Below are 27,278 nucleotides of genomic sequence, written 5' to 3'. Positions count from 1 at the left end.
TTTTTAATGGCAAAGCTTAAACATGATTTATATTCACCTATTACAGATCAATAGCAATACACTATTTCAGAAAGACCCTTGTTTTGTTTTTTTCTCGAGGGAAAAGGTCAGGTGCTCTAGCACCTCCTAGTGTCCAACTATGCACATCACTGACTGGGACTCTGGTTTTGTATTGCTAGCGTGACATTAGAAACTGCCACTGTTCACATAGAAATGTTTGAGTGCATTTCAGAAAGAAAGAAAAGCATCAGTTCTATTAAAAATTTACATTTTATTCAATTCATTTTAGACTGAGAAGTAAGTCGAGCTTTAATTAGTCAGGCTATCAGCTCCATCAGCTAGCCTTTTGTTACCTGCTGCAGCTTCAATCTCTTCAATAGAGTTATATTGTCGATGCTTTTTAATTTCCAAACTTTGATCATGTGGGGAAATATTTCCAAAGCAAATGACTTAGTCTTGAAAGAATGAGGATGGTGTAGTACTCGTTTTTCACCAGCAGTGTGCAGCAAACAGATGGACGAATGGCAGTCAAGTCATAGTTTTATTGTTAATGAATCACACCAGACACAACTGGTAGATTTTAGAAGATGAAAATAAAACACTTTTGAAAAGATTACAAAAGTACAAAAATCTTAACAGAATTAGGTTTCTAATTGTGGTATTAATGCCTTATTTCGCTTGAGGAAACAGTTGCACATACAAAAATTCAAGCTCAAGTTACGTATTTTTTTTTTTTGTCTTTATTGCTTTAAAGCAACTGGTATACCAATACATCTCAGTGAGATTCTTCATTCGTTGTCTCGATTCGAGTCCAAAGGCCTCCTGTGGCACGCGGAGCAGAAGTGGACAGAAGGTCATCAAAGCTGATTCAGGAGCTCCACTGCCTCTTTATGGACCTGCCGAGGAACACACACTGGTATGTTTACGCCATCACAATGGCAACATTCAGTACAGACCGCTTGAATAACGCCTCGCCTGTTCATGTCCCTTGAACTATGTGGGAGTTCATGCAACAAACGAATACAGTGTTGTACAAAACTGAAGAGGAAGGAAAAGCAGACGTGGTTTGGCATTTTGTGAAACCAAAACACAATGTTGCAAACCAAAGTTCTGAAGTGACTCTCGACGACTTTGGTTTGCAAATGTTTTCAGCGTCCCGTGAGTTAACACTCTGTAGAACCATGTTTCATTCCAAATTATGCGAGAATACCTGTCTTATCTACTCTTGCTACAGATTCTCCTTTGGATTTAGGTTTTAAACATTCAAGGAGTGTGAATACTTTTACAAGATACTTCGGTAGCTGTGTGTGTTAATACCTCTTTGTCTTCCAGTGTGTGTACGGGATACTCTTTAGCTCTGGTCAGCCAGTGAAGCGCTTTCTCCTTGTCATTCATGGCCATGTACGTCTTTCCCAACATCAGGAGGTTTTTACTGTAGAAGTTTGGGTCGACTGTACAAAGCAGCGATTACAGGAGACATTGCTTAAGCTTAGAATGTTCCTGAATTATTATTATTATTAATCTCAGCTAAACGCAGCAGGAGCTGTGCAATGATTAGAGCACAAGCTGTGGTACCTTGCTCTGCCTTTAGGAAGAACTCCAAAGCCTGGAAAACACAAGTAAAACTAGCATTCATAGAGATCAAAGATCTGTGACTGATTAAGGAAAGTGTCCAACCTCCTCATACGTGGACGTAGGCGGTGTGGAGAAAATCACAGCGGCCACTTTGCGCTGATACCACGGCAACTCTGCAAAAGCAAAACACCTAAGAAAGGAGAAACGATCTTGGATGAGATTTCACTAGAGCATCACCTCCACCTGGATTGAAATGCTTCAGAAACTATCACATGGTCTGAAGTCTCGGAGACACGTGAACTGGCACTGGTCACTGAATCGCCGTCAATTTCTGGTGTTTCATACTTTAACGTGTCAAACTCGAACGCAATAAAGGAGAATAGGAAGGAGCAAAAAGGCACTACTAGCCACCAACCAGTAGCCTGGTATTCCAATACATCTTATCTCATCATCACGTGAATGTAAGGCGTCTTTGAGAACCCTTTGACAGTTGAAAATATAATTAAGACTTAGTTAATTAATGCTAAAACGATTGGGGTAGATGTACAATAAAAAAAGAAGAAGAAGAAGAAAAGGCTCACCAGTAACCCAGAATGTGTAAGGATGTGGCATCTTTAGGGTTGAGCTCAACAGACCTCTGGGAGGAAGAAGAAAATGAATAAATGTACAGCTTTTGTTTTAAGACGGCGACCCGGATGTTCTCACCTCCAGATGCTCCCGGATGATGTATGAATTTCCTATTTTAACCTTGACTCCCTCAAATTCCCCGGTGTCGCTGAGGCAAATGGCGTACCACTGAGGTAAGGGAAAGGAAGGGAAAAAAAACAACAAAAATCAAGCGCACTTCATACTCTGAATACACTGCCGAACGTTATTTTTTTTAAAAACACATAATGGGTATGATTGTTGCACCAGTTCCTCTTCTTGCGGTGAAAACAGCCGACTTACTTTGTGTGCAGCGAAACATTTGTCGTCTCTCTCCAGAGCCCGCTTTGCATATTCAAAGGCCTCAAATGTCAGCTGCTTCTTCCTCCCGGCGTCTGTGTCGGGCAGGAGGGACAGGTCCCGAGACGCCCGGGCCAGCCTCCACAGGAACTCTGCATCCTCGCTGCATGGAAGGACACAACCTGCATGACGAGCCCCACACTGGCCAGAAAAAAAAAAAAAAATCCCAACTTTTGGTCCACCCAAACCAGATTCCTTCTGATGTTGTTTGAATGACTTCAACTTCAATCCAAGAAAAACAGACGATGTTTCCTGTATACTGGATACGTCTGAGTGAGGTGGCTCTTCTCACGTTTGCAGGTACCCCTTTCTTGTTAGCACTTTTTTTCCTTCCACTGAACTTTTTGATCTGCTTTAATGCAGCAAATACTAAGCATATGAATTAGCCTTTTTGTCTTGTTTTTTTTGTGTGTGGCCGGTGCCAATGACCGTCAAATTAGCAATCAGTCTTCCCCATGAATATGCAGGCCGTAATATTTCTGCATCATTTTTTTTCTGTGTAATATTCACACTTTCTGAAAAAAAGTCCTGAATTTTGTATCTTATCTGGGTGTTATAAACTTCTTGTATTGAATCACCCTAAAAACACCGAAAGAAAAAATAACAAATCTTTCAATTGAATGCTTGTTTTTTGAAATTTTCCTGAAAATGAGTGGCTGCAGTTCCAGTGTGATAGATTAACACCGGCTCACCTGTCCCTGTGCTGCAGCAGCAGCTGGTAGAGCTTCTCCGTGTCTGCACAGCTGTACAGGTAGTCCGCCTGCTCCAGGATCTCATCTGCCCAGACACAAAACATCACACCCTGCTTGTTACAGTGCAACACCTGCTGCGTCTGAAAAGCACAGAGTCTATTGAACTCCAAGGTCACTTAAATTTTGTTTCCATCTCTCTCCACGTCCAACCCAGTGTGGCTGTTTACCTTTATCTAAAGCGCAGACCACAGCTGGACTTTGCAGGTTACGGAAAGCTTGGTAACTTAGACCAGACAGTACCGGGATCCCCAGCAGGAATGATGCTCTTCTACTCTGTGGACAAGAACAGGTCAGACCTGTTAGGACAAGATGTTGCGTTTTGTGTTTTACTGGTTGGTCTCCTTGCTGACCTAAAGTAACAACATCCCAATTCTATATTTTCACTGGAAAATAAAGTTAGGTTTTCTCTTGGAAAAAGGAAGTATTGCCATTCACTTCTGAACTTCTTGTTATTGCTTCCTGGACTTATCAGGTGCCAAACACGATTAGAGAGCCCTGGTGAACTTTGACCTACTTCCATCCTCCCATCACTGCACAATCAGCCCCGTGAGAGAAACTGGCAACCTAAAACAGGTTGCCAGCTGAGCAGGCAGAGACACACACACAAAAAAAGCATAGAATATTTACACCAAGAGAACCGGCTGTCCAGCTGGCTCTTGTCCCGAAGAAGCGGTTCGAGCCCCCGATCCTTCCGCCTTTAGCGCCGACTGCAACTTCCAGCAAACTCCTGCTCACAAACCGCGTTAAAACCCTCCCAGCCATCATCTGTCAGTCCCAAATGTCCAGCGAGCAGGAACTACACGGCTTAATGTCAGCGGAGGCAGCAGCGACCAGAGGCGAACGGCGGTTGTTCAAGAGCACAAATGCTTTCTCGACGTTGTTAATTGGTTGAAAACACAAATATCCCGAAAACTAACTCGGGCTGTTAAGTATAGCAACCTTGGTTTCACTGAATATGTATCTAAATGCAACTTCACATGCATTACTGACTGTTGTTCAATTTAAATACGGCAGCAGGTGAGACGTTTTGAGTTGAATTACAACCAAACAAAATGTTGCTGCTCTTGAATGCACTCCGTTGACCACAGCCTGTGCTCGTCCCTCTGCTACCGATGAGAAACAAGCGAACACCTCACGAGTTCCGGGCTGTTATTAAAACTGAATAATAAGCTAATTCGTCCAAACCCCCCAAAAAACATTTCTATCGTAGTTTCTCTACATCGCTGCAATAAAATGCCCACCTTTCCTAATTTTCCAGTCATCGGGTTCGATAGGTTTAATGTGGTTATAAACTGACCAATCAGAGTAAAGATCAGCTGTTGGCCCCACCCACACCGTCTCGGCCAGCTGTCGTTGTCAGATAAACTTTAGTTTTCATCACTCGGCCAGAAGCAGAAAAAAGCTGCTGAATCAAGAGCTGTTATATCGGGTGCTGAACAGGTAAATTAATGTGAGTAAGTCTCCATATACTAAGGAGTAGACGCTGTAAGTGATTGTAACGTGTTCTGGTTGGTTGCCACACCCCTCTGGAGGGACTGCAGTGTCGGTACAGCACAAGTGATGACAGTGTTTATGAAGTCTGTATGAATGATGCTACAGTTTGATGGAACCTTTACAGAGACAGGCACTGTTTGTACCCAAAGATCAGCTCAAGTCCTCAAACAAAGTCACTTTCCTGATGTGTCAATGATGTCCATTCTTTGTGTTTTTAGAGTAAATATAGTGTTGTTGTTGTTGTTGTTTTGCATTCATGTAGTACTGCCACTGGGGGAAAATAATTTTTGGCAACACTATTGTGCAACAAGTTTCCTAACCATGTAATTTGCAGAAAAAAATTATGTACTTAAGTGTATTTTGAGGAATTTTTAAAATGTTTTTACAACAAAGATATGGTGCATAATTATGCAAAGAAAAGAAGATAACACATGGTTTTCAATTTAAAAATGTTTTTAATTGAAAATATATGGTGTGCACTTGCAATCAGCCATCAGTTAACCAACCTAAATTTATAGGGCGTGATGCGCAGAGCGGCAACGCATGTAGGAGACCTCAGTCTGTCACTGGTTCGAGACCCAGAAAAACAATGAAATTCTCCTTGTTTGTCTGTTTTAACAGCAGATTGCCCTCTCAACACGTCCAGGGGGAATGGCCTCAGCAGCTGCCTCAGCTCCCGGGGCCACTCACCTGGCCACCAAGGTGGAGCTGACCATTAGCTGTGAAAACCTGATGGACATGGACGTCTTCTCAAAGTCGGACCCCCTGTGCGCCCTTTACATCAGCACTTCTGGCTCCCACTGGTACGAGGTCTGTGTTGGGTGATGGTGGGAGATGGTAATCCACATTCTCATGGCGAATTCACCCTGAGCGATGCGACGTGACGTGATTCATCTTTCTCCATCAGTTTGGGCGCACAGAGATGATCCTGAACTGCCTAAACCCAAAGTTTGCCAGGAGGTTTGTCGTTGACTACTACTTTGAGATGGTGCAGAAGCTCAAGTTTTGCGTGTATGACATCGACAATAGTACGTATGACTTGAGTGATGATGATTTCTTGGGGGAACTGGAGAGTACACTTGGTCAGGTGAGTTCCAGTTATGTGTGGGGAAAAAAAATCTGTTTATTTTTCTTTTTCAAAGCAACAGAGTTGTTTTTGTTATTTGTATCCAGATAGTTTCCAACAGGCAAATGACCCGACAGCTGCTGCTGAAGGACAGGAGACCTGCAGGCCACGGGACTATTACTGTATGTGGACCCGGTGCTCATCCAACAATCTAAAACATGCTTTATAATACACTTCACTGTACTGGAATGTGACCAAAACAGTAAGTCAAATTACAAATAAGCTTGTGCCACTGTGTCAACTGAATTGTAGATATGTGCTGAAGAAATAACGGACACAAGAGTGGCAAACTTTGAAGTGTCAGCGAGAAGGCTTGACAAAAAGGTACAAATGTTTTCGTTTTGGAGTTTCATATTACTCGAGCCGTCATATTTTGTCCTGTACGTGATAAAATGGCTCCATTGTTGTTCAGTTTCTCTGGTGGTCCGACCCGTTCCTGGAATTCTACAAGCAGACAGAAACGGGTTGGCAGCTGGCTCACAGGACAGAGGTAAAGGTGTTTATTTGGATCTCATGCACCCGCGGGACGGATGCCGTTGCTCACTTCGGGTGCGTTTGTTCTTGTTTGTTCAGGTTGTTCACAACAACCTGAACCCAGTATGGAGACCTTTCCGTGTTTCGTTGCGAGCCCTCTGTGGGGGAGATGTGGAAAAACTAATAAAGGTACATTTTTCTCTTCCATTTTACCGTGACGGCAAAACTAAGCAACCTGCTAAGTTATTTCTAACGTTTTACACTAGGATCAACATTTTCTGACACCTTTGGCATAGATGTTCACGAATGAGCGTTCATCATTTTTCTCTCCAGATCATGTAGTCTTCCAAAAAAAAAAGAAAAAAAATGTCGGGTTGTTGCGTCTCCTCATCTCCACATCACTACTTAGAAGGAAAACGAGATTTCAAGTGATCTCATCATCCTAAAAAGGCAAAGCTTATATTTTTCATCATAAATTAAATGCATTTATCATGACACAGGCAGTTTTGCTAATTACTTCTCAACCTATTTTCCTTCACATGATAAATATCATCAAAGTAAAGGTTGTATTTGTCAGTGTTGGATTGTGGCATAGAACATGAACTTATCGTCCTTATGGTTTTTATTCAATCTTCAGTCTTCCAATTTGCTTATTTGCGATGTATTTTTGTTGCAAAATATGTAAAATATTAGGATTTAAAAGCAGGTTTGCTTACTTCCCATCTTGATTATTTGTGTTTGTTGTTTGAAAGTGCTCCATAATAACATGAACTAATACATTTTCTTAATTTAAAGACCTAAACCTCTGAACAAAAATATGTCTGCTATTTAAGGCCTTGTTTCTCTTACTTGCTACTAACTCATGCTGTATTGCACTTTCTTTTCTGTTTTGTTTTCGTTGTGTAACGCTACCAAAGCCTAAAAAGCGGCAGCATTTGTCGCCCAGCTGAACAAGCATATGCATGATTCGTGGATGACTGCGTGAAGGTGGGCCTTTTCCCCATTTTTCTTTTTTCATTTGAACTCATCTGAGGTGATGCTGCTGCTTATAAGATGATGAAGCGTGCATAACGCTAAAACTTAATATGATGAAGTTTCTTTTTGAGGAAAGCCTTCTTCTTCTTCTTCTTCTTCTTCTTCTGCTCAGGTGGATTGCTATGACCACCATGTGAACGGCTCGCACGACCTCATTGGGAGCTTTAGAGCCTCGTTAGCAGAGATGCTCGCGGGAACGCACCTGTCACCGGTAAGACTGTCCAGGCATTTTAGTTTTGGGACCATTTATGGTTTACAAAGATTAATTTGTCGTCTCTTTTCATCTCCAGGCGGAATTTGAATGCGTTAACTCCCGAAAGTCGAGAAGCAAAAAATATAAAAACTCTGGGATCGTTTGCATAAAACGCTGCCAGGTAACAATGAAAAAAAAAAAAAAAAACATATAATATATAGAAAATATAGGTGAATATGTCAAAAGGGAGGTGAAATCTAAAGTATGCCCAATATGAATGTCAGACAATGATATTGACCTGAATTTTCATATTGGTGCGTCCCTAAAACAAATATTCCATAAAACATTATGCTGAAATGATGGTAGCTTATTTGTATCATCACTGTGGTTCAGGAGTAGGGAACTTATTTGGTGGCCTCCAGAAGAGCCTTTGTAACTCCACACAAAGTTTTTCATAATTGCTAAAACCGCACAGAGGTGCGATCAGGTCTGAACAAGTTTTAAGAGTCCGAGCGTCGCATTTCAGACGACTCCCAGTTACTCTTGTCAATGTACGTTTTACAAATCTTACCGTGCTGCTTTTCTTTTTTTTCTCCATACGTCTCATTTTTGTGGATGCGGTTAATGTGACGTTACATCTTTCAGGTGGAGAAGGAATATAGCTTCCTGGATTATGTGATGGGAGGATGTCAGATCAACTTTACGGTGGGTTTGGCATAAACTCCTCGGTCTTGTCTTGTAGAATCCTCTTTTAATTTTGCGTTCTCTCTCTCCCTGTCTCTCTCTGTGGCGCCCCAGATTGCCATTGACTTTACAGGCTCTAACGGCGACCCCCTGTCCCCTCAGTCCCTTCACTACATCAGCCCTGACGGCTACAATGAATACCTGCAGGCCATCTGGGCCGTAGGCAACGTCATCCAAGACTACAACAGGTAAACTACATATCATCCTTAAATGTAACCACTGTTAATAAACTTGTTTCTGCTTGGCATAGACAAAATCACAGTGTGGGGAAGAAGTTTCCAGTTTACACACGACAGCCTTATATGCCATAGAGTTTGTTGCAAGAGTATTGTTACATCCTCAACCTTTTCACATTTTGTCACACGTGGATTTTATTGCAATCGTATGTAAAATAAAGAACACAGGCTTTTATAAGAAAGGTAAGAAGTGGCGTTTGTAGTTTTCTACAAGCCGTATAGAGACGCAGAGATGAGAAACAAGGTGACCTGGATAATGTGACATCAAATTGGAACAAACTGAGCGTCCACCAGTCGGCGCTACGGGCCCTCAGAACGCCAGAGGAAAGTGAGCGGGACGGGAAAAAGACATTCCTAAAGTTAATATCTTTATTTTGTTTACATATTTTGTAGCATTGTCTGTAGAGGTTTGGGAAGCCCTGGTTTAGACCATAGCTTAGAATGACCTAGTCAAAGTACAGACTTTCTGGCTCTGTGGGAAAACTTGGAAACTTGTGTTCACCTCTATCTTTTCAAAATACTTTTTAGGAGGGAACAAAATTACTTTTGGTTAAAAGAAAAGAACTTTTAAGTCGTTATATTAGAAAGAAAACTGTATATTGTAGAAAACCATGCAGATATTGCTTTCTGTTGCACACCTGTGAACCACTTTGTGATAATCCATGACACAAAATCTCAATAAAATGCATTAAAGCATGTGGTTTTAATGTGACGAAATGTAAAAACCATTTGTGTTTCCAGTGCAGCAGTTTGTAATGTGGATAAATGACTTTGCTGCCTCTAGATTTTACTGTATGAATGTTAACTGTGACTTTTATTTATGTTTAGTTCAAAGATGTTTCCAGTGTTTGGATTTGGAGCTGAGATCCCTCCATTATGGCAGGTATGTATATTAAAAAAAACAACAACTAGAAAACCCCACTATTAAACCTGACAATCTTACCGAATATTTCATGTTTTATAAAATAAAACCACTTTTCAGATGTAGCAGAATGTTTTATCTCCATTTAACAATCTTCAGGATTTCCATTAGCTGAGTTTATGAAGCCATCAGAGCTCTTCTCTTGCGAAACACATTCAATATCAGGGGTGTCCAAACTTTTTGAGCCAAAACCATCAGGACACAAGGAGTCACAGATCAAAAACGTACGGGAGAAAAAAGATCTGTTTATTTTATCTGCACAAAGATTTTGGTGTTGGAAAGGGATGTGTAAATTGTTGCAGATCCAAAATATAGAACAAGAAAAGTGATCCACTTTACAAAGAGCTCGACTGAAAGTTATGTAACTTTTTTTTTTCAATTCTTATTAATGAAAAGAAGACTTCAGTCACTTTTATTGAAAAGTACATAGCCAAGTTGAATAAATTTATTAAAAGCACCCAGATCTACTTTTTATGGAGATCTAATTAATTAAAAAAAAAGTTTTTCAGGTACTCTCTGCTTGAGCCAACATAAGATTTTAATTTGTCTGTCATAATTTTCCCCTGATTAAAAATAAGAAGTCAAAATGTAATCTTGACTCACTTTGGACTCCCTTGATCTCCATTCTTTCTTCGTGTGTCTGTGCGACATGACAACCATGTCATGTCGTTTTTAATCTTCTGCCGACTCATGCTGACAGGTTTCTCACGAGTTTCCCATCAACTTCGATCCAGCAAATCCCTTCTGTGAAGGTAAACCCTTCGTCGAGTTTCGATCGCAGCTGTGCTGGCTTTTACCTGGAGATGTTTCTGAGAGTGTGTGTGTGTGTGTGTGTGTGTGTGTGTGTGTGTGTGTGTGTGTGTGTGTGTGTGTGTGCTGCAGGGATAGAGGGAGTGGTGCAGGCCTACCGGCAGTGTCTGCCTCAGGTGAAGCTGTGGGGTCCAACCAACTTCTCTCCAATCATCAACCATGTGGCCTGCTTCGCCAGACAAGCTCTCCAACAGAACACCGCGTCGGTAGGCAGCCATTTTGATACTTTAAAGGGGCAGTGCTATATGTTTTCTAGGCATGTAATAAGCACAATCAAGCAACTGTGGTAACATCAATTGTTTTTTAAAAAAACTATATATATCAAATATGACTTAAAATAGATTTTATCTTGTGTTTTCACGCATTGAAATTGGGTCGTTGTCTCTTTAAAAACTCCTGCTCTTTCCGAGACTCCACCTCCTGGAAGTCTTTACAACATGGCTCCTCTATTAACTCTTTAACAACATTTTTACCAGCATGCCACTGAGAAGTAGCTCGTACGATGAGCTCAACTGGTGCAGTCCCACCAGTTGTTTGCTAATTGCTGCTGGCTAGTCTGAAGGAGTGGGACAGGATTGCTGTGTAATGTGGAAGCTTGGTCGCGTGGAAACTTTGCTCAGAGGAGGAGTTTTGTCATCAAAGGCGATACCAGGTCCCACCGGGTGTTTTCCACAGCTGAACATGCTTGAATGAATCAAGGCAGCGCTCCAGGAATGTTTCTGATGAAGGAATAACATAAGAAAATTATGTAAAGTTCAAAGAAGTCCATTTTACATCATGCTCCCTGTTTAAAATACAACAAAAATGTATCAAATTTATCTCTGATTCATGGATTTTCTGATTTCCCACAAGCCAAGTATTCATTAAAGCCAAAAGAAAAATGTGTAAAATAAACTGGAAAAACATCCCCAAATAAGTTTGAAGCTATTCATCTCTGTCCTGTCCCTTTATTTCTGTCCATGCGCAGCAATACTTTGTGCTGCTCATCCTCACAGACGGCGTGATCACAGACATGGACCAGACGCGCGCCGCCATCGTGGCGGCGTCCCACCTGCCCATGTCCATCATCATAGTGGGCGTCGGCGGCGCAGACTTCGGCGCCATGGAGTTCCTGGACAGCGACGACAAACTGCTGCTGTCCCCCACAGGGGACGCAGCCGCCAGAGACATCGTCCAGTTTGTGCCTTTCAGACATTTCCATGTAAGCGGCGAGTCAGAACCTTTACATCCATGATCCGAAAAGTCCTTTTTGCCCTCAGTCGAGCAAGAAAAACAAGTTTAGAGCCACAACTTTATTTTTTTGTCGTTTTTAAAAGACAATTTACAATTTATCATAAATATTTGCAATCCTGAAAATATCTTTTAAAAGTAACATTTTATTTAAATGTTTAGTTGTTCTTTCTTTTTTTAAGGAAATAAAATTAAAACTTTACAGACAGACAGTAGACAAATATATTGGAATTTGATATTTATGGAAAGTAATGTCAAAACAAAGATTTCCAAAAAAGTATTCTTGGTACTTTTGTAGTCATTCATTGGCAGAAATTCAATGCAATTGTTTATTGGGGGTAAAAAAAAACAACCTTTTTTATTATATCTCTGTTTTTCAAAAATTTGTTTTTTTTTAAATCATTTTCAGCCAAAGATAAGAAGAGCCACAGCTTCCACACATAAAATCCATGCATGTATGGATTTTGAGATGATTTTTGCCCCAAAATGTGGAAACAGCTCAAAGCTCATGAATGCTTTTGCGAACCGAAACATGAGCGGTCGCGTGTTTAAAACCTCTGGATTCCGCCGGGTCAGTTTGTGATGATTCCCCATCGTTGTTGTGCCGTTGCTTTGTTGCAGGGAAACGGCTTGGCCCTCGCCCAGGCCGTCCTGGCAGAGCTTCCTGACCAAGTGTCGTCCTTCTTCAACGCTTACAAGCTGAAGCCGCCGACCGTCTTCGGCCGTCCTAATGGGGAGAGTCAAAGCGTGTGATTCCCCAAACGTGTGGTTTGGGAACCACCTCCCTGCATCTCCTCCAGTTTTTCATAAAAACCTGCAAAGACAAACACAACGCCTACCTCTGTGACTGAGCTTAAATCAATTCATGACGTAAGCAAAGGGTTGTGACATCTGCAAGCATTTACAATAACTCAGACACCCTGTCCTCCATCCTCAATGCATCTGTTTACATTTCTTTTATTGTTTTTAATGTGTGTGTTTTCTGTTTCTTTTCTTACAATGATGCTTGCATACTTCTCTGAATATGTGCATGTGAATGCTGCAGAAGCTTTTCTGTATTTGTGGGGCTGAGCAGTAAATCAATAACAGACACGCGATCAATATCAATAGATAATACGTCCGACAGAATTCCAAATAATTTCACCAAACTCACGTCCAGAATGCTGAGCAGTTCTGGACGGGAGTTTGAAGGCAGAGGGAACGCTTCAGCCGCGACCTTGGGCATCAATTAACTAACTTGCTCTTTGGTTACCGATCAACAGCCAGATTAATTTGCATGTGCAGTTTCGGGTTTGGCCTCTTAGCTGCAGTGTGGAGTTAAAGGAGAAAATTAGTACAAGATGAAAGAAAAGTGGATAAAACAAACAAAAAAACTAATCAATAATTATTCATATTGACTGATATGAAAGTTTTATTTATTTATTTTTTTTGTTCAGCCATATTGTCCAGCCCTGTATCTTTAAATAAGAGTAAGTGCCAGTGCAAGGAGTCTGACTGTGAGTGTGAAACAGGAATCTTTGTGCATTCTGCCGTTTTGGAGTAAATTAAAAGAAGGATTTATGAAACTCAATTGAACCGGGGTTTGGAGACAGAACAGGCTGCTACAGGACTTTCACATGAATCTCCTAAAGCCGCTACGTCTGTGCTTGCTGCAGCATGTTTAGCATTGAGGCACTATTTCAGGCTTAAATAGCTTTGAAGACAGGCTAACTCGAGCCGGAGTTATTTTACTCGAGATGAAAATAAATGTTGATATACATATATAGTTTTTGTCATTTCTGTTCGTGTGATTTTTTTTCAGTCATATTTTATTTTTGTACTTTTAAGAGGATTAAAGAGAGAACCATTAAACGAAAACAAACAAAATAAGACAAACAAATATTTTAAATAAACATTGTTGATCCTTTGAGATGAATCTAAATGCTCTAAGCCTTCCTTTTAGCCCAGTTGCTAATAATAAAAATAACTGTACTTTTGCAAAGTTGCTAATACAGATTATATTTCAGGATGGAAATATAACAAATAATGAAAAATAATTTTAATGTGTCTGGAAAAGCCCCCCTTAGTCCCCCTTTTACCCTCCGCCCATATAACTCTAATTTACGCACCTGTGCAGCGCGCGCGTCACGTGAAACGCCGGCTATTCAAACGAGTGCGAGCGAGAACATGTATCTGTCATGCAAGCCGTGAATTGTGTGCGCTGTCGTCTTGTGTTTGGTGGGTTTTGGACGAGATGTGTCGACTGGAAGGCGGAGCAGCGGCCCGGTGTCAAAGTGTTTCTGGTTCCGTCGATGACAGGAGAACCCGCCCATCCTGCAGCTAGCTTAGCCTCGGTGTCTTTCTGCTGGGCTCCCGGGGAGGACGGACTGACAGACGCTCAGAGGAAAGGTAGGTTGTTACCCAAGCGAACGTCTGACATTAACTGGGTTTTCGTTCACCATATAATATATATATAAAGAAAAAAAGCAGCGCTGAAATGAGCGCTTTTCTAATGGCACCGCCCGCTTTGAAGGAACGAGGCTCAAACCGACTGGAAAATAGCGGACAGTTTCCAGTAAATATCCCGTCATGTCTGAGGTCTCACCGCTAGCTGCTTACTTTCCAGTCGAGTCTCAGGAGCCATTTGAGCTCGTACGGTGTTAATGTTTATCTGGCTATAGTTGCTAAATGTCCGCTTTGCTTCTACATACCTGATATTAACCAGAGCAAACTGAGTGGAGTTCCGTTTCTTGGACTTTCATAGGAAAATGCTGTCACTTTTTTACCGACTACGCCCTTTCATATGCGTCTAGTTAAAGTAAATTTTTCTATATGAAGCTGTTCTGTGGTATTTGTGCTTTTGAAACTTTTTTTTAGTTCTTTCTGTTCTCATTGGCTAAATCCTGTTTGTAGGCATCTCTGCCTGTCAAAAAGGTTCAAATTTATAATAATAATAATAATAATAATGGCATTACTAACTGAAAGTAAAACATTAAACCTCTCAGCAACTGCTCAGATATGTCAAGTATTTCGTCTCATGTAGACTACCATTGGTGATGTTATAAATATGATCAGAAGCTGTTGACATTCCTTTATTCCTGTAAAGAGTTTGTCATTTCACCTCTAGTAGCATTTCTATGGAAGAGAAGCAGACCCACAGCATTACAGAACCCCTACCGTACCTGACAGGAAGCCCCATGGGCTTCTTCCACACGATCTTTGGATGTTTATCCTTTCTTTCTGTCACAGGACACGCATGTGGAAATTCTGTTGCTGAAACACAGAAGAGTAGAGTCCCATTAGGTCTGGCTTAGACTTTTTGAAGGCGGGTCAGAAAAGGCTTTTCCCTTTCCCACCTCCTGAGCAACTTGCCATCATGTAGGGCTTAATGCTTGTCAAGAGAGCCATTGAAAGAGCTGTAGGTCTTTTAAACGGGGAGGTGTGGAGACTTTCCTCTTTTGGTTTGTGATGAGGCAAATTCGCAATACCATCCATGCTCTGTAGTTTACTTCAGTCGGAATGTTCTATCACTTTCCTGACTGATGACGCAAAACAATTGCTCATCTTGAAGAGTATTTCTCCTTCATTGCCTTCTTAAACAACGGCTCAGAGACGGTGCAAAATTATGACCAGAAGCCGCAGCATTGAACAAAGCCAACACGCAAAGGTGCAGTCAATCGGTGCAATTAGTGTACGCTCCCTGCCTCATGCTTAGTTTCATTTTTATTATTTTTGCGGTCAGAGAATTGCACTTGCAAGTTTGCTTTCCCACCCCCGCTAAAATTGTCAGAATTTTTGTTGCACATAAACTGTTGTACTGACCAGAGACTGAAGCATCAGCTCATTTTATTGGTGGGTAAAAAGGGAAGATCAGATGGTTACCTGCTAATCCCCGGTCATTCTTGGCATGCATGTTTTTTTTGTTTGTTTTTTTTGGGGATGTACCTGAAGGTCGGACAATGATGGCGTCATTTGAAGCGGTGCAACCCAAGGCCACAGACTGCGTCACCAAGGTGGCGCTCAGCATCGCCTGCGATAATCTGCTGGACATGGACGCCTTCTCCAAGTCCGACCCCATGTGCGTGCTCCAGTTGAACTCCTCGGGTCCTCACTGGTACGAGGTGAGCGCTCGGCTATTTCTGTTCTTTGTTGCGTTGCTGTCGGAGAATATCTGGACATGTAATGTGACGCAGCTTTTTTTTGCGCCAGGTTGGGCGAACAGAGAAAATCCAGAACTGCCTTAATCCCAAGTTTTCCAAGAGCATTGTCCTCGACTACTACTTCGAGATGGTGCAGAAACTCAGATTTGAAGTGTATGATATCGACAGTGAAAACTGCTCTACAGAAGAAGCGGATTTCCTGGGACAGTTTGAGTGCACCTTGGGACAGGTCAGAAAGAAAATGTCAGCTACTTATGGAGCTTCATGCGTCTAGTTTGTTTTGTTAAAACGTAGAGATTTCTGGTTTAAGCTAGAGTTTGTAGCAACTCTTACTAAGACGACTTTCTCTGTTCTCAGATTGTGTCCTCGAAAAAACTGACAAAACCTCTTGTGAAGAGAGACAAGACACCAGCAGGGAAAGGAACGATAACAGTGAGCTGATTTGATTGATAGAAACTTATCAAGTACTTCACCTCTGTTGCTTTTAGAGCATTGCTCAACCGCTACAGTACAAGTGGGCCATTTCTGCCGTCTGGACAAAATAAAACATGTTTGGAGCAGCTTATGTTACTTGACCTTTTGGAAAAAGACAATTTATAATTTGGGCAATTTGTTGACATTTTAAAAAAAAAAAGCACCATTTTCAGATCCTAAAAACACAACTTTTGCCAAAAAAAGAAAAAAAAAGGAGTTGAATGCATTTTCTTCAATGGAATGTTAATGTTTGCAGAAAATGCAAAAAACAAACAATAACAATATATATAAATAAAACACATAGTTTACAACACACTGAGGATAATAAGATCTACAAAATGTTACTGGTACTTTTATTGTCATTTTATTGTGGAAATTCAGTTCATTTATCCCAAGAAGAGTTTTGGTTGCTTGATACCAAAACAAATCAAATGAACTGGAGACAAAATTCTGACTTTCTACAAAGACACACACACACAAAGCTAAATCTCTACATTACAAATACTATTTATTTAACATTGATATTTTAGTTTCAGTTTGAACAGCTCAAGTTCAAGACTAAACTCAGACACAAGACATTTTACTCTGTAAAATGTCTTCCTTAAGTAGTTCAATAGAGATCAAAAGTAAAAGATTCATAAACTGAATAAATAAACACCTCAATGAGATCTATTGAAGCTTCTGGTTGGGGGATGTGGAAAAGGTCAAGGGGTGTGAATTATTTTTCTGGTTTATTTTACTTTACTTGGTGCCATTTCTTTTCACAATTTCTAGATTTGTGCGGAGGAGAGGAACGACAACAGGATGGTGGCGTTGGAAGTTGCTGCCAGGTCATTGGACAAAAAGGTTTGGATGACTGATCTGCTCGCTGATTGGTCAGATTACTCTGCTGCTGAATTTTCAAACTCTTGACCAAATCGCTTTGTCAATATTGAATCATTGAAGGCAGATGATTGACGAGTCGTCACATCATCATGACCTTCATGATTAGATCCTGGTGCACAAAAATGTTGCAAAAAAAATCAAAACAACTCACTTGATGTAGTAATTATTTGGGATGTTGCTAACAATTATTTTGGTTGTAGATTGATCTATTGATTATTCTGACGATTAATCGGATAAAAAAAATTGGCTCATTCTACAAGCTTACTTGCATTCAAGGCATTTTTTATTCAATGTTAGCAGCTTGCAACTCATTTGATTATTTTTAAAATATGAAAATGAACATTTTATTTCCTAAAGGAAATAAAATATAAAATAATATTCCATAATTAAATTCTTGATCATCTGTAGTAAAGGATGCATCTGAAGCTAAAAATAAAAAATACTTCTAACATCAACATTTAAAAGTTTAGCACTTTCTGCTCGACTTGGCATCAATAGATTCAGTTGATCTGTTGTTTATTTTTTAAATTAAATAATTAATCTAAAAAAGGAGCTTAATAGGAGATTTAAAAAAAAGGTTTTACAGTATTTGAATCAGGTGAAACTAAAACTCCCACTTCATAAGCTCTGGATAAAACATATTTACAAATACTTTTTTCATCTTGAATGCAAAACATATACGGTTAAAAAAAAAAAAAGTTAACTGTGATTTGTTTTTTTTGTTTTTTTTCCCAGGACTTTTTCGGCAAGTCCGACCCTTTCCTGGAGTTTTACAAGGAGACAGAAACTGGGTGGCAGCTGGCCCACAGGACTGAGGTACAAACACAAAGTGCTGTTTGTGATGATTAACAATTTACTTTTAAGTTTAAAGTGTGCAAACATTGCAGCTCTGATAGTTTTTCTAATACCATTTCTTTGGTTCAGGTGGTTAAATGCAACCTAAACCCCATATGGAAGCCATTCAGAATCCCGATTCAGTCCCTCTGCAACGGTGACGTGGAAAAATCTATAAAGGTACACACACTACAACCTCCAGCACTATTTCTAAAGATAAGAAGCTAATGGCTAGAATCTCCTAATGTCTGAGGCTCCTTGAGTAAAATCAAGTCCCCTGGACATGTTCTATGTTGAATCTTCTTGCTACAAATAAAGAAATGCGTGTTTGTTTTATGTCCATTTCCTAACTCCATTAAAGCACACTTATGTGGAACAGATGCTTTCCAGGCAGCACAACAAGTGAGTTAACTGTTAGCAGAGTGAGTGCATATCACTTGAAGGATGCGGTGTCTGTGACCGGACCGGCTGAAGTCCACAATGCATCTTCATCCGTCTTAAAGGAACACACCTGCTTCTGAGGAGACTGGTCCATTGTTGAACCCACCTGGTTTTAGTCTGTGATGAGATGATGCTGTGGTTTGGGTCAGTCATTCATGAATTTTTTTCAATTTGGAAATTTCATATTGGGTAAAGTGCGGCGCTAAGGCACTCACACCCTTTGAATTTTTCCACATTTCGTCAGTATTGTACGAGACCCAACACAATGTAGGACATGAATGGAAAATTGTACACACTTCTCAGTTTGACATGTACTCTGAGTAAATACTTTGTAGAACAACTTTTGCTAAAATTACCATAGCAGCTCTTTTCATTTATGTCTCTACTAGCTTTTCACAGCCAGAGAGCAATTTTTTTTTTCTTTTTGCCATTGTGTCCTTGCATCCTTAAAATGTCTTAAATTAATTTAAAAAATCTGAATTGGCCTTAAATATGTTAATCACAGATCTTAAATTTTGTTGTGGCTAGTTAATCTTCTATATTCTACTGTATGTAGTTTATTTTTCAGAATCATGCTCAGACATCTTCGTTGCATTCTGTGACTGTGGCTATTTTGAGCAAGTTGCTAACCTTCTAGGTTTGCTAGCTTTTTTTGAGTCTACACATTTTTTTCTTTTAAAAAAATTGTAATTTTCCATTATTTCTACTGCTGCACCATTTCACACTACATTGTGTTGGTCATAACACATGGAAAAAATCCAAAGGATGCTGATACTTAATCTGTATAATGGAATTATATTCTGGCCATAAAATAAAACAAATAAAACAAATTTCAACCTGGAAATAATTAAATAAAATTAAAACAGAAAGATTTGAAACAGAAAAAAATAGCTACTTTTCGGATACCAAATTTTCTTTTCAGTTCCAGACGTCTGGCCCCGTTTGTCGTTTGGGCGGTGCCTCGAAATACACAGAGGACAAAAAAATCAGAAACTGAAGAAAACCTTAAATCTTTCTTTTTAAAAGCAAAAATTCAACGAACTTTATTACCTCAATCTAGTTTTGTTTTGACGTAAAAATTGAACATCTCCAGCTCTTTTGTTTTACCTGCTAGCTATGTGGCTAAATTGGTAAGAAAACCAATGGATCAGTTTCTCCATAGGTAGAATTCTCTGTTAAGATGGATGAGCCATCAGCTTTCTTAGCTGTGGATTTCTGTAGGCTGTAGCTTCTCCTAGCTTGTCTGATCTTTGCTGGTCGCTTCATACTGTGTGTAAAGCTCTTCTGTTTTCTCCACATCAACACTGGATGTGTGTGTGTGAGTCTCTCTGCTAGAGGTTTTCACTATCAAAGTGTCACATTGAATGCATCACACTCATGCTCTTGCCTCATCTGCTCTGCCTCCTGCGTGCTTTAATTGACGATAATAAAGACTAGTGAGACTTTTTCCTGGTTCTCCCGACCCTCTTGTGTCTCCCAGATTGATTGCTATGACTACAACAGCAGCGGCTCGCATGATTTCATCGGCTCCTTCCTCACGACACTCTGTCAGATACAGCAGGCGTGTCAGTCATACGCTGTGAGTTCAGTTTAAACCTTTTGTTTTTTCACGATGCGTTACAAAAACGCTTAGTAAACGAAAGGTGCTGTTGAAACCTGACTGGTTTGAGTCTCTTATCCTCAGGCTGAGTTCGAATGCATCAACAGCAAGAAGAAGCAGAAGAAGAAAGGATACAAAAACTCTGGAATTATCATCATAAAACAATGCCAGGTATTTGTAACTATTTCATAAGACATTTCCTTCATAAAGCAAGCAAATCAATATGTGATTTTTAAAGCCATCATAATCCATAAAGAAGGTTGGACTTTCCGACTGAAACACATGTGGGCATTTCAACTCGACAAGTGTGACATAAAATAAAATGGGGAAGCATTTTTATACATATATGAGTCCAACTAATTTTAATGAGGAGATCTGATTCTGTTCAGGAATACAAGTGAGAAGGAATCTTTACAGGAAGAGATCCATTTCACTTTCACTCGGCCTATAAATAGTTTATTCTGCTTCTGTCATTCTGCTGAATTATGAAAGACTGCAAAGTAGAGGAGCTCAATTTTACTGCTGATAAATGACAGGATGTGTGTGTGTTACATTACACCTGTCAAAAAATACCCATCTATAATTTTCAGTGCTGGTGACCCACACTGGTGGCAGTCCTGCTGTTTGCAGCAAAGTGGTCTTTTTTTGGGGGGGGCACTACTTTGTATCATCATTGTTGGAATACTGTGTTAATAGCTGATTTATTTGTCTTAACATGTTTTAGAACAACATAACTAATATGACAAACGTACAGATGCCCATCTTTCGCATTGACGCATGCAAAAAGTTTTGAAAACCACGCAGTCTTTTCTGCCTACTTGACAACTACGTGCGACTTTAAGGTTTCTTAGTAAGGGGCGAAGTCGAGTTTTTCAGGTCTGGATACATTTAAAAAAATGTAATTTTTAAATTAAATTTTAAAATCATATTAAATTTAAGAAATTTAATTCAATTTAAAGTGTTTTAATTTTTTTAACACTTTGCAGCTGTTTTATATAGTACTCCATATATCTCACCTCATAGTCTATTTCCAACTTTTCTCTGTTGTGTTCTTCCCTCTTCCGTTCCTCAAGTCCATCCTCCAAATATTGTTTCTTTTTTCCTTAATTCCTGTACCCTTCTTTCCTTCCTTCACTTCTTCTTTCCTGGCTTTCTACCTCCATTCCTTCCTTAAAACTGAATTAGGAGAAGTATGAATATCTTAAATGAAAGATGCAGTTTTCTGTTATGATTATGGTCTTATTTGCTTACAGATAATAAAGGAGTACACATTTCTGAATTACATAATGGGCGGCTGTCAGATTAACTTCACGGTGAGTACTACAATCTACTGAAAATCATTTCAGATCTAACAAATATTGACAAAACTTCCCATTGTGTTTTCCCATGTTTGTGTGATTTGTAAAAGACAACTTGTAACGGTGATATTGTTTATGCTCTGCCTCAGATTGCTATCGATTTCACGGGCTCTAATGGGGATCCCAAATTACCCGGATCTTTACACTACATCAACCCTCAAGGCTACAACGAATATCTGGCAGCGATCTGGGCGGTCGGTAACGTCATCCGGGACTATGACAGGTAAAAAGATAAGATGAATGCATGGTGTTAATGAGGTAAACCTATTCAGGTTTTAAATAAAAATATTCAATAAAGAAAATGAGGACCGAAAATTGTTTGCACAAGTCAGGTTAAGGATCTGCGCTTTGACCATTACTGCAACACCTTGTTTCTCAATCTTTAGCCATTCTGTTGTAGATTTGGTCCTTCAGGCTAAAGGGAGCCAACCCTGGTACTAGTAGTAGGTGTATCTAATAAAGTGGCTGGTGAGATGACATAAAGAATTATATTTGCTGCTATAGGGAATAAATGTGAGGAAGTAAAGTTCGTCCAGTTATTGGGTCCAACTAGAGCAGCTCGTTGCAGCAGAGGTTAGAAAAAGTTAACACTGGCTTATACGACAGCTGTAGTAACTGCAGTCCCTCAGGTTCTCCTCATACTTTCCAAACGCACGGGCAAACTTCCTTGTGTGCTCAGTTTGGCATGAAATAATGGAACAAATAACCGATTTACAGCAGAGGTGAACCAAACCCAGCTTCCTTCTGAATGAAGTCCTTAAGAAAACTCATGGGGAAACTCACTGCAGTGTGACTGGGGGAAAGTGTGTGTCTCAGTCGTCCATGTTGGTTAACTCCCTATTACCAACACTCTTACTTATGTAACTTCCTTCCCACAGTGACCAGATGTTCCCTGCCTTTGGTTTTGGTGCTCAGCTTCCTCCAACCTGGCAGGTGATTGATTTTAGCTGTTTTATACTTTTTTTTTTTTTAAAGTTCTCCCTGAATCAGTGTACCTTGTCCAGACACGTTCGTTTGACATAATAGTTGCTCCTCTGCAGGTCAGCCATGAGTTCCCCATCAACTTCAACCCCTCAAATCCATTCTGTGCAGGTAAGACCTAGTGAAACTTTAATGTCTCACAGGAGAGAACTTCATCTTTATTTCTTGACGTTTTACATTTACACGGTGATGTGTAGAAATAGGACATCCAGATTGTTTGTGTGACCCATATGATTTCGGTGCCGTTTTCGTTTGGTTTCGTAGGCATAGAGGGCGTGGTCCTTGCCTATCAGCAGTGTCTGCCTCAGGTGAGGCTCTACGGTCCAACAAACTTCTCTCCAATCATCAATCACGTGGCCCATTTTGGCAGAGAGGCCTTACAGCAGCAAACCGCCTCAGTGAGTTGCAAAAACTGTTTGATTAATTGCAATAGTTGAAAGGCTTATTGGGGCTGAACTTCAAAATTAAAAATATTTTCTAGAGATTCGACATGCTTGACCAACATGAACATTGTCTTCAGAGGTTTTTGAAAAATTGTGTGTACTAATGTCCTCTTTCATTATGTCAAATTACACAATTTTGTATTAAATTGACTTTATTGAAATGTATATCATGTTATAATGTTCTTCCCTCATCAAAAACACACCTGCAGTGTTGAGCAGTGCATCGCTGGTAAAAATGTTGCTAACAGGTTCGACCACAAGTGTCAAACTCCAGTCTTCAAGGACCACTGTCCTGCAGTTTTTAGATGTGCCACTAGTACAAACCGCTGGAATGAAATGGCTTAATTACCTCCTCCTTGTGTAGATCAGTTCTCCAGAGTCTTGCTAATGACCTAATTATGCTATTCAGGTGTGGTGCATCAGAGGCACATCTAAAAGTTGCAGGTCAGTGGCGCTTAAGGACTGGAGTTTGACACCTCTGGGTTAGGCCATGTTGTAACAACTTCCTGAAGGTGGAGTTTCAGAAAGAGCAGGAGTTTCTTAAAGAAACAGAGACCCAATTTTAAGATGTTAAATTACAAAGTAGAATTTTTTTTTTTACATATTTGATATGTAGCATATTTTAACAGCTGAAGTGAACATAGTGACTTGATTATGCTACAGAATGGCACCATATGCCTGGAAAACACATAATAATGTCCTATTAATTTAATCTCACCATAAATCCTCTGCGTTGTCTCCCATCTCCTGCAGCAATACTTCGTCCTGCTGATCATCACCGACGGAATCATCACCGACATGGATCAGACGCGCAACGCCATCGTCAACGCCTCGCGGCTGCCCATGTCCATCATCGTCGTCGGCGTGGGAGCGGCGGACTTCAGCGCCATGGAGTTTCTGGACGGAGACGACGGAGTCCTGCGCTCGGCCACAGGCGAAGCGGCCATGAGGGACATTGTGCAGTTCGTGCCCTTCAGGCAGTTCCAAAATGTAAGCTCTGGCGCGCCCCACCATGCAGACGTGTTCCACTGTGGACGATGTTTTAAGTGTCGCACATCTAATTTCAGGCAGGCACTGCAGCACTCGCACAAAGCGTACTGGCAGAATTGCCTGACCAAGTGGCCTCCTTCTTCAATTTATTTGACCTGAAGCCCCCCAACGACCTCTGACCTTCCTAGACATGTACGATTATCCTATCCTGTTTTCCCAACTTGTTTTCCTCCTCTCTCCTCTGCATTTTGCCCCTTGCACATTGTAATAATCTGTCGTTTCTCAACTTTTGATCCAAACCAGTTGGCATGTAATCATGTGCTGTCTGTTTATAACAGTATTTGCAAAATTAGCTACCTAGCCATCATCAAGTTTTGGATCTCTGTGAAGCTGCATTTATTAGAAGAATTAAAGTTGCAACCAGATATTTTCATACAGTGTAGAAAAAGACATATTCTTAAGTCAGACTTTTTTTAAAATTTGATGTGGGTGAGGGTTACTATAATTGTTTTTCTCTTACTTTTTGAAAATTCACTTGGAGATGCACAATATATCGACATAAAGATCGGTATCGGCCAATGTTAGTAATTTTTTAACTTGTATGCATCGATCCAATCAGTAAGACTGGCCTGATTGTTTGATTAACAACCAATGTTTTTCTCCCTCTTGTTGCCATATGTGTTTCAGGATGGGAGGGGGTCAGCCATGTGGTACTGGTTTGATCATGTGATATAGCACGGGATTATGGGATATTTCACTAAAGCATGAGTAACAGTTTAGGTGTTGTGTTCACTTTCACACTGTGTCAAAAGTGTCTGAAAAAAATTATGCATAATATTTGAAAAAATCGGTTTTCTGCCATAACATCAGAAATTTATATTGGCCCAAATTTTCATTCCAGTGCTAAATTCAGTATTTCACGAAAGATAATATGATTTTTAACAAAATTCTGAAAGCCGTATTATGGTAATGTCAATTAATCTTTTTTGTAAATACCTGGTTTCAACTTTATGAATGGCAATGCTAACCCCAAGCCTTTCTGTAGCTGCTTATTTGTTTGCTTTTTTTCCACATCGCGTATATCAAGCCGACATATTTGTCCTTCCTCCATGGTTACCCTCCCTGTTTCTCCTTTCTCCAGGGTCCGCAGGAAGCCCTTGCTCAGTCCGTCCTGGCAGAAGTGCCGGGCCAGGTGGCAGGTTTCTTCAATTCCATGAAACTGAGCCCGCCTCACAGCAACGATCCTCCCTCTGAGCTCCGAGCATCGGCGCCCCCGAGTGAGCCATGCTGAGAACCAAACTTCCTCCTAAAAAATGAGGAGTCCCCTTCAACTCTGAAGACTCTTTAAGGCGCGTCAGTGTTATGAACCTAACCTAGCATGGTTTATGCTGAGGTATGGACATGTTGCAGTATGTTAACACGTTGTGAGTATTTATATAATACTCACAATTACCAGGTTTAGGTTCGTTAAACTAGACATTTTATGGAATTACACATGTTTGCTGACACAATCTTACAGTACTCCTGCACTGATCTTTAACCTGCAACTACAACCCACCTTTATTCTGCCTGTGTCAGAGTGGAGGTGCATCACTCCATATCTTTCTTCCACTGTGTTTTCTTTGCCATGATTACAGTTTGTTAAATCAAATTAGCCCTTCAGAAACCATTAAAGACTGTTTTTGCTGTATGAAGAAGCAAACAGTATCTTGTCTCATCTCCGAGTAGCAGACACAGTAAGCTGAAGGTGGCGCTACTACAGAGAAACCAGCACAGAAATACTTACTTTATTTTTTCATAAGATGTATTAAATTATTTTAGTTAAAAAAACCAAATAAATTGAGTAAAAAGTAGTTATTTTTACTTTAATTAATGACTACATTAGGTTTGTAACCTTTGTTTTACTTTCGCTGTAATTTTTTAAAAAGGGCCACATTGAGAACTATTGTTTCTATAAGTAAAATGTTTATTTGTTGTTTCTCTCTCTGTATATATATATATATATATATATATATATATATATAGATAGATAGATAGATAGATAGATATACATACATACACACAGATGATATAAACTTTTTCTCCTTGATCCCCATTTTACTGCAGTTACTTCCTTGTGTGTCTTCATACGTTGTGCTGTCCCAGAAAATGTAAATAGGTTTTAGACTTCAAAGTGAAAGCTTGTCAAATGTTTACAGAATGGATCATCTATATGTCACTATTAATAATGATTTGTACTGAATCAAATTTATGCTTAATTTTACTGATCACTTGGTGCTTCTACGTGAGTGGACTGGTTCTTTATTAGCATAATCAGGGAGACCTAATAGAGGAAATGTTTTACATACTAAACATATGCTCATAATAGAAGACGTTCACTTTGTCTTAACAAGTGTCCAACTAGGGAACCCCTGTATACATGTCTTATTTAGTATATGTAAAAAATCATTTTTGAGTCATGTGTCATATCTTTGTTATATGTGTTGATTCTGCCTGTGTTTTTTGTTTTTATCTACTATGCAAAATTAAGTCTATAAAATGGAGATCAAATAATCACTGACATATTGTGATGTTTAACCACATATTTAACAATTGGTATGTGAGAGGCTTACAGTGATTCAGATACATACATTTATGTAGAAAGTTAGTCTTTATATATTAACATCCATAGTCAATTTCCTGATAGCCTTTCAATCCATGCCTCAATAAAACATTACTATATAACATGTAAATACTATATGATTTTGTTTGCTGGATGTCTGTTTTTCAGTTTTACATTTGCCAAAATACCAACTATAAAAAGCATTTTACAGGTTAATAAAATAATTTTGAAGCGTTTGTGTCTAGTTTATTTCTGCAATTGGTTTTCCTTGTGAAATTGTGAAAACAGTCTAAAAAGGAACTAATCTTTTATTGCATGAGGATAGTCTTGATGACAAAAGGTCAAAAAATCAACCATTAAATGCTCAAATTCATTTTTGCCCGTCAACCTCAATTCAGATTGAAAAATAGCAACTACATATGCCGACATCATGCCTGGAATAGTTTGCAGAATGACCCGAAGACCAAGAATGTATTCTCTGAATGTTCCTAAAGAATTGGGAGGCTGGATCAGACGCACAACACCATCTGGATTTTTTTTTTGACTGAATTAACACTGCTGATGTAATGTAAAGACGTTACTTTTTTTTTTTTTATATAAAGTTTTGGGTACATTTGTATTCAAACTTCTACGGATCAGTACCCTTTGGATATGCTCTGAATTGAAACTCAGAACTCCGAGCTGAGGAAAGGCATTCCCACAGCATTATTCTACCAACACCTTCCTTCACAGTGGGGATGACGCTGTGATCGATGTCACTGGAGCAGAGCAGTTTTTCCATGACTTGACATGGAAACTTGGAATGTGACAAAATACGGCCCGGTCCAAAGGGTTGTGTTTTTATGGTTTAAAAGGAAAAAAAACAATATTACTCGCGAACATAAAGAGCGTAATTGTTTCCCCCGCTTTCACTATTCTTTAGTTACACTTTCATT

General features: G+C 39.8%; 3 protein-coding genes across 8 annotated transcripts; 2 read left to right on the top strand and 1 right to left on the bottom strand.

Moving 5' to 3' along the window:
• Positions 1-522: 522 nt before the first annotated feature.
• Positions 523-4,199, bottom strand: rmdn1 (regulator of microtubule dynamics 1). The gene is made up of 10 exons (XM_055037562.1): positions 3,960-4,199; positions 3,500-3,605; positions 3,273-3,357; positions 2,524-2,683; positions 2,281-2,370; positions 2,157-2,212; positions 1,678-1,765; positions 1,576-1,606; positions 1,318-1,451; positions 523-896 (listed from the first exon to the last, which is right to left on the bottom strand). Exons 1-10 carry the CDS (start codon positions 4,095-4,097, stop codon positions 858-860), a joined length of 927 nt encoding a protein of 308 aa, XP_054893537.1. The 5' UTR covers positions 4,098-4,199; the 3' UTR covers positions 523-857.
• LOC129364729 (copine-3-like) lies at positions 3,590-13,355 on the top strand. 5 transcript variants are annotated; one of them, XM_055037561.1, is made up of 17 exons: positions 3,590-3,643; positions 3,729-3,732; positions 5,473-5,636; positions 5,734-5,913; positions 6,000-6,074; positions 6,205-6,276; positions 6,365-6,442; positions 6,526-6,615; positions 7,574-7,672; positions 7,752-7,835; positions 8,300-8,359; positions 8,453-8,586; positions 9,463-9,517; positions 10,257-10,308; positions 10,439-10,572; positions 11,334-11,567; positions 12,218-13,355. In XM_055037561.1, the coding sequence occupies exons 1-17, from the start codon at positions 3,590-3,592 to the stop codon at positions 12,347-12,349; spliced, it is 1,701 nt and encodes a 566-aa protein (XP_054893536.1). In that variant the 3' UTR covers positions 12,350-13,355. The 5 variants fall into 5 exon arrangements, with proteins under 5 accessions (XP_054893536.1, XP_054893532.1, XP_054893533.1 ...); XM_055037557.1 differs by lacking the exons at positions 3,590-3,643; positions 3,729-3,732 and adding an exon at positions 4,681-4,782 and having other exon boundaries at positions 5,448-5,636; XM_055037558.1 differs by lacking the exons at positions 3,590-3,643; positions 3,729-3,732 and adding an exon at positions 4,682-4,772 and having other exon boundaries at positions 5,448-5,636.
• A 353-nt stretch (positions 13,356-13,708) lies between these two features.
• On the top strand, positions 13,709-26,579 carry LOC129364727 (copine-3-like). Of its 2 annotated transcripts, XM_055037556.1 has the most exons (17): positions 13,709-13,984; positions 15,527-15,696; positions 15,785-15,964; positions 16,093-16,167; positions 16,984-17,055; positions 17,830-17,910; positions 18,019-18,108; positions 19,850-19,948; positions 20,054-20,140; positions 21,223-21,282; positions 21,417-21,550; positions 22,206-22,260; positions 22,368-22,419; positions 22,573-22,706; positions 23,505-23,741; positions 23,819-23,933; positions 24,883-24,989. In XM_055037556.1, exons 1-16 carry the CDS (start codon positions 13,774-13,776, stop codon positions 23,918-23,920), a joined length of 1,839 nt encoding a protein of 612 aa, XP_054893531.1. In that variant the 5' UTR covers positions 13,709-13,773; the 3' UTR covers positions 23,921-23,933; positions 24,883-24,989. The 2 variants fall into 2 exon arrangements, with proteins under 2 accessions (XP_054893531.1, XP_054893530.1); XM_055037555.1 differs by lacking the exon at positions 23,819-23,933 and having other exon boundaries at positions 24,883-26,579.
• Positions 26,580-27,278: the final 699 nt, after the last annotated feature.

This window comes from Poeciliopsis prolifica, unplaced genomic scaffold (genome assembly GCF_027474105.1).
Source record: "Poeciliopsis prolifica strain line A6 unplaced genomic scaffold, Auburn_PproV2 SCAFFOLD012, whole genome shotgun sequence".
In the NCBI taxonomy this organism is placed as follows: domain Eukaryota; kingdom Metazoa; phylum Chordata; class Actinopteri; order Cyprinodontiformes; family Poeciliidae; genus Poeciliopsis; species Poeciliopsis prolifica.
The sequence above is the reverse complement of the archived record's forward strand: the minus strand, read 5'-3'. Positions and strand labels throughout refer to the sequence as shown.

What these genes read in the sequence shown, in the direction of transcription:
- LOC129364727 (XM_055037555.1), top strand. Translation starts at nt 13,774, where the DNA reads ATGCAAGCCGTGAATTGTGTGCGCTGTCGTCTTGTGTTTGGTGGGTTT. An exon ending in CCAGGTCATTGGACAAAAAG is followed by an intron (nt 17,056 to 17,829) that starts GTTTGGATGACT and finishes TTTTTTTCCCAG; the next exon opens with GACTTTTTCGGCAAGTCCGA. An exon ending in GTCATCCGGGACTATGACAG is followed by an intron (nt 21,551 to 22,205) that starts GTAAAAAGATAA and finishes TCCTTCCCACAG; the next exon opens with TGACCAGATGTTCCCTGCCT.
- LOC129364729 (XM_055037561.1), top strand. Translation starts at nt 3,590, where the DNA reads ATGATGCTCTTCTACTCTGTGGACAAGAACAGGTCAGACCTGTTAGGA. An exon ending in CGAGAAGGCTTGACAAAAAG is followed by an intron (nt 6,277 to 6,364) that starts GTACAAATGTTT and finishes ATTGTTGTTCAG; the next exon opens with TTTCTCTGGTGGTCCGACCC. An exon ending in AGCTGGCTCACAGGACAGAG is followed by an intron (nt 6,443 to 6,525) that starts GTAAAGGTGTTT and finishes TTGTTTGTTCAG; the next exon opens with GTTGTTCACAACAACCTGAA.
- rmdn1 (XM_055037562.1), bottom strand. Translation starts at nt 4,097, where the DNA reads ATGATGGCTGGGAGGGTTTTAACGCGGTTTGTGAGCAGGAGTTTGCTG. An exon ending in GGTCTGCGCTTTAGATAAAG is followed by an intron (nt 3,358 to 3,499) that starts GTAAACAGCCAC and finishes GTGTCTGGGCAG; the next exon opens with ATGAGATCCTGGAGCAGGCG. An exon ending in CTGCTGCAGCACAGGGACAG is followed by an intron (nt 2,684 to 3,272) that starts GTGAGCCGGTGT and finishes CCTTCCATGCAG; the next exon opens with CGAGGATGCAGAGTTCCTGT.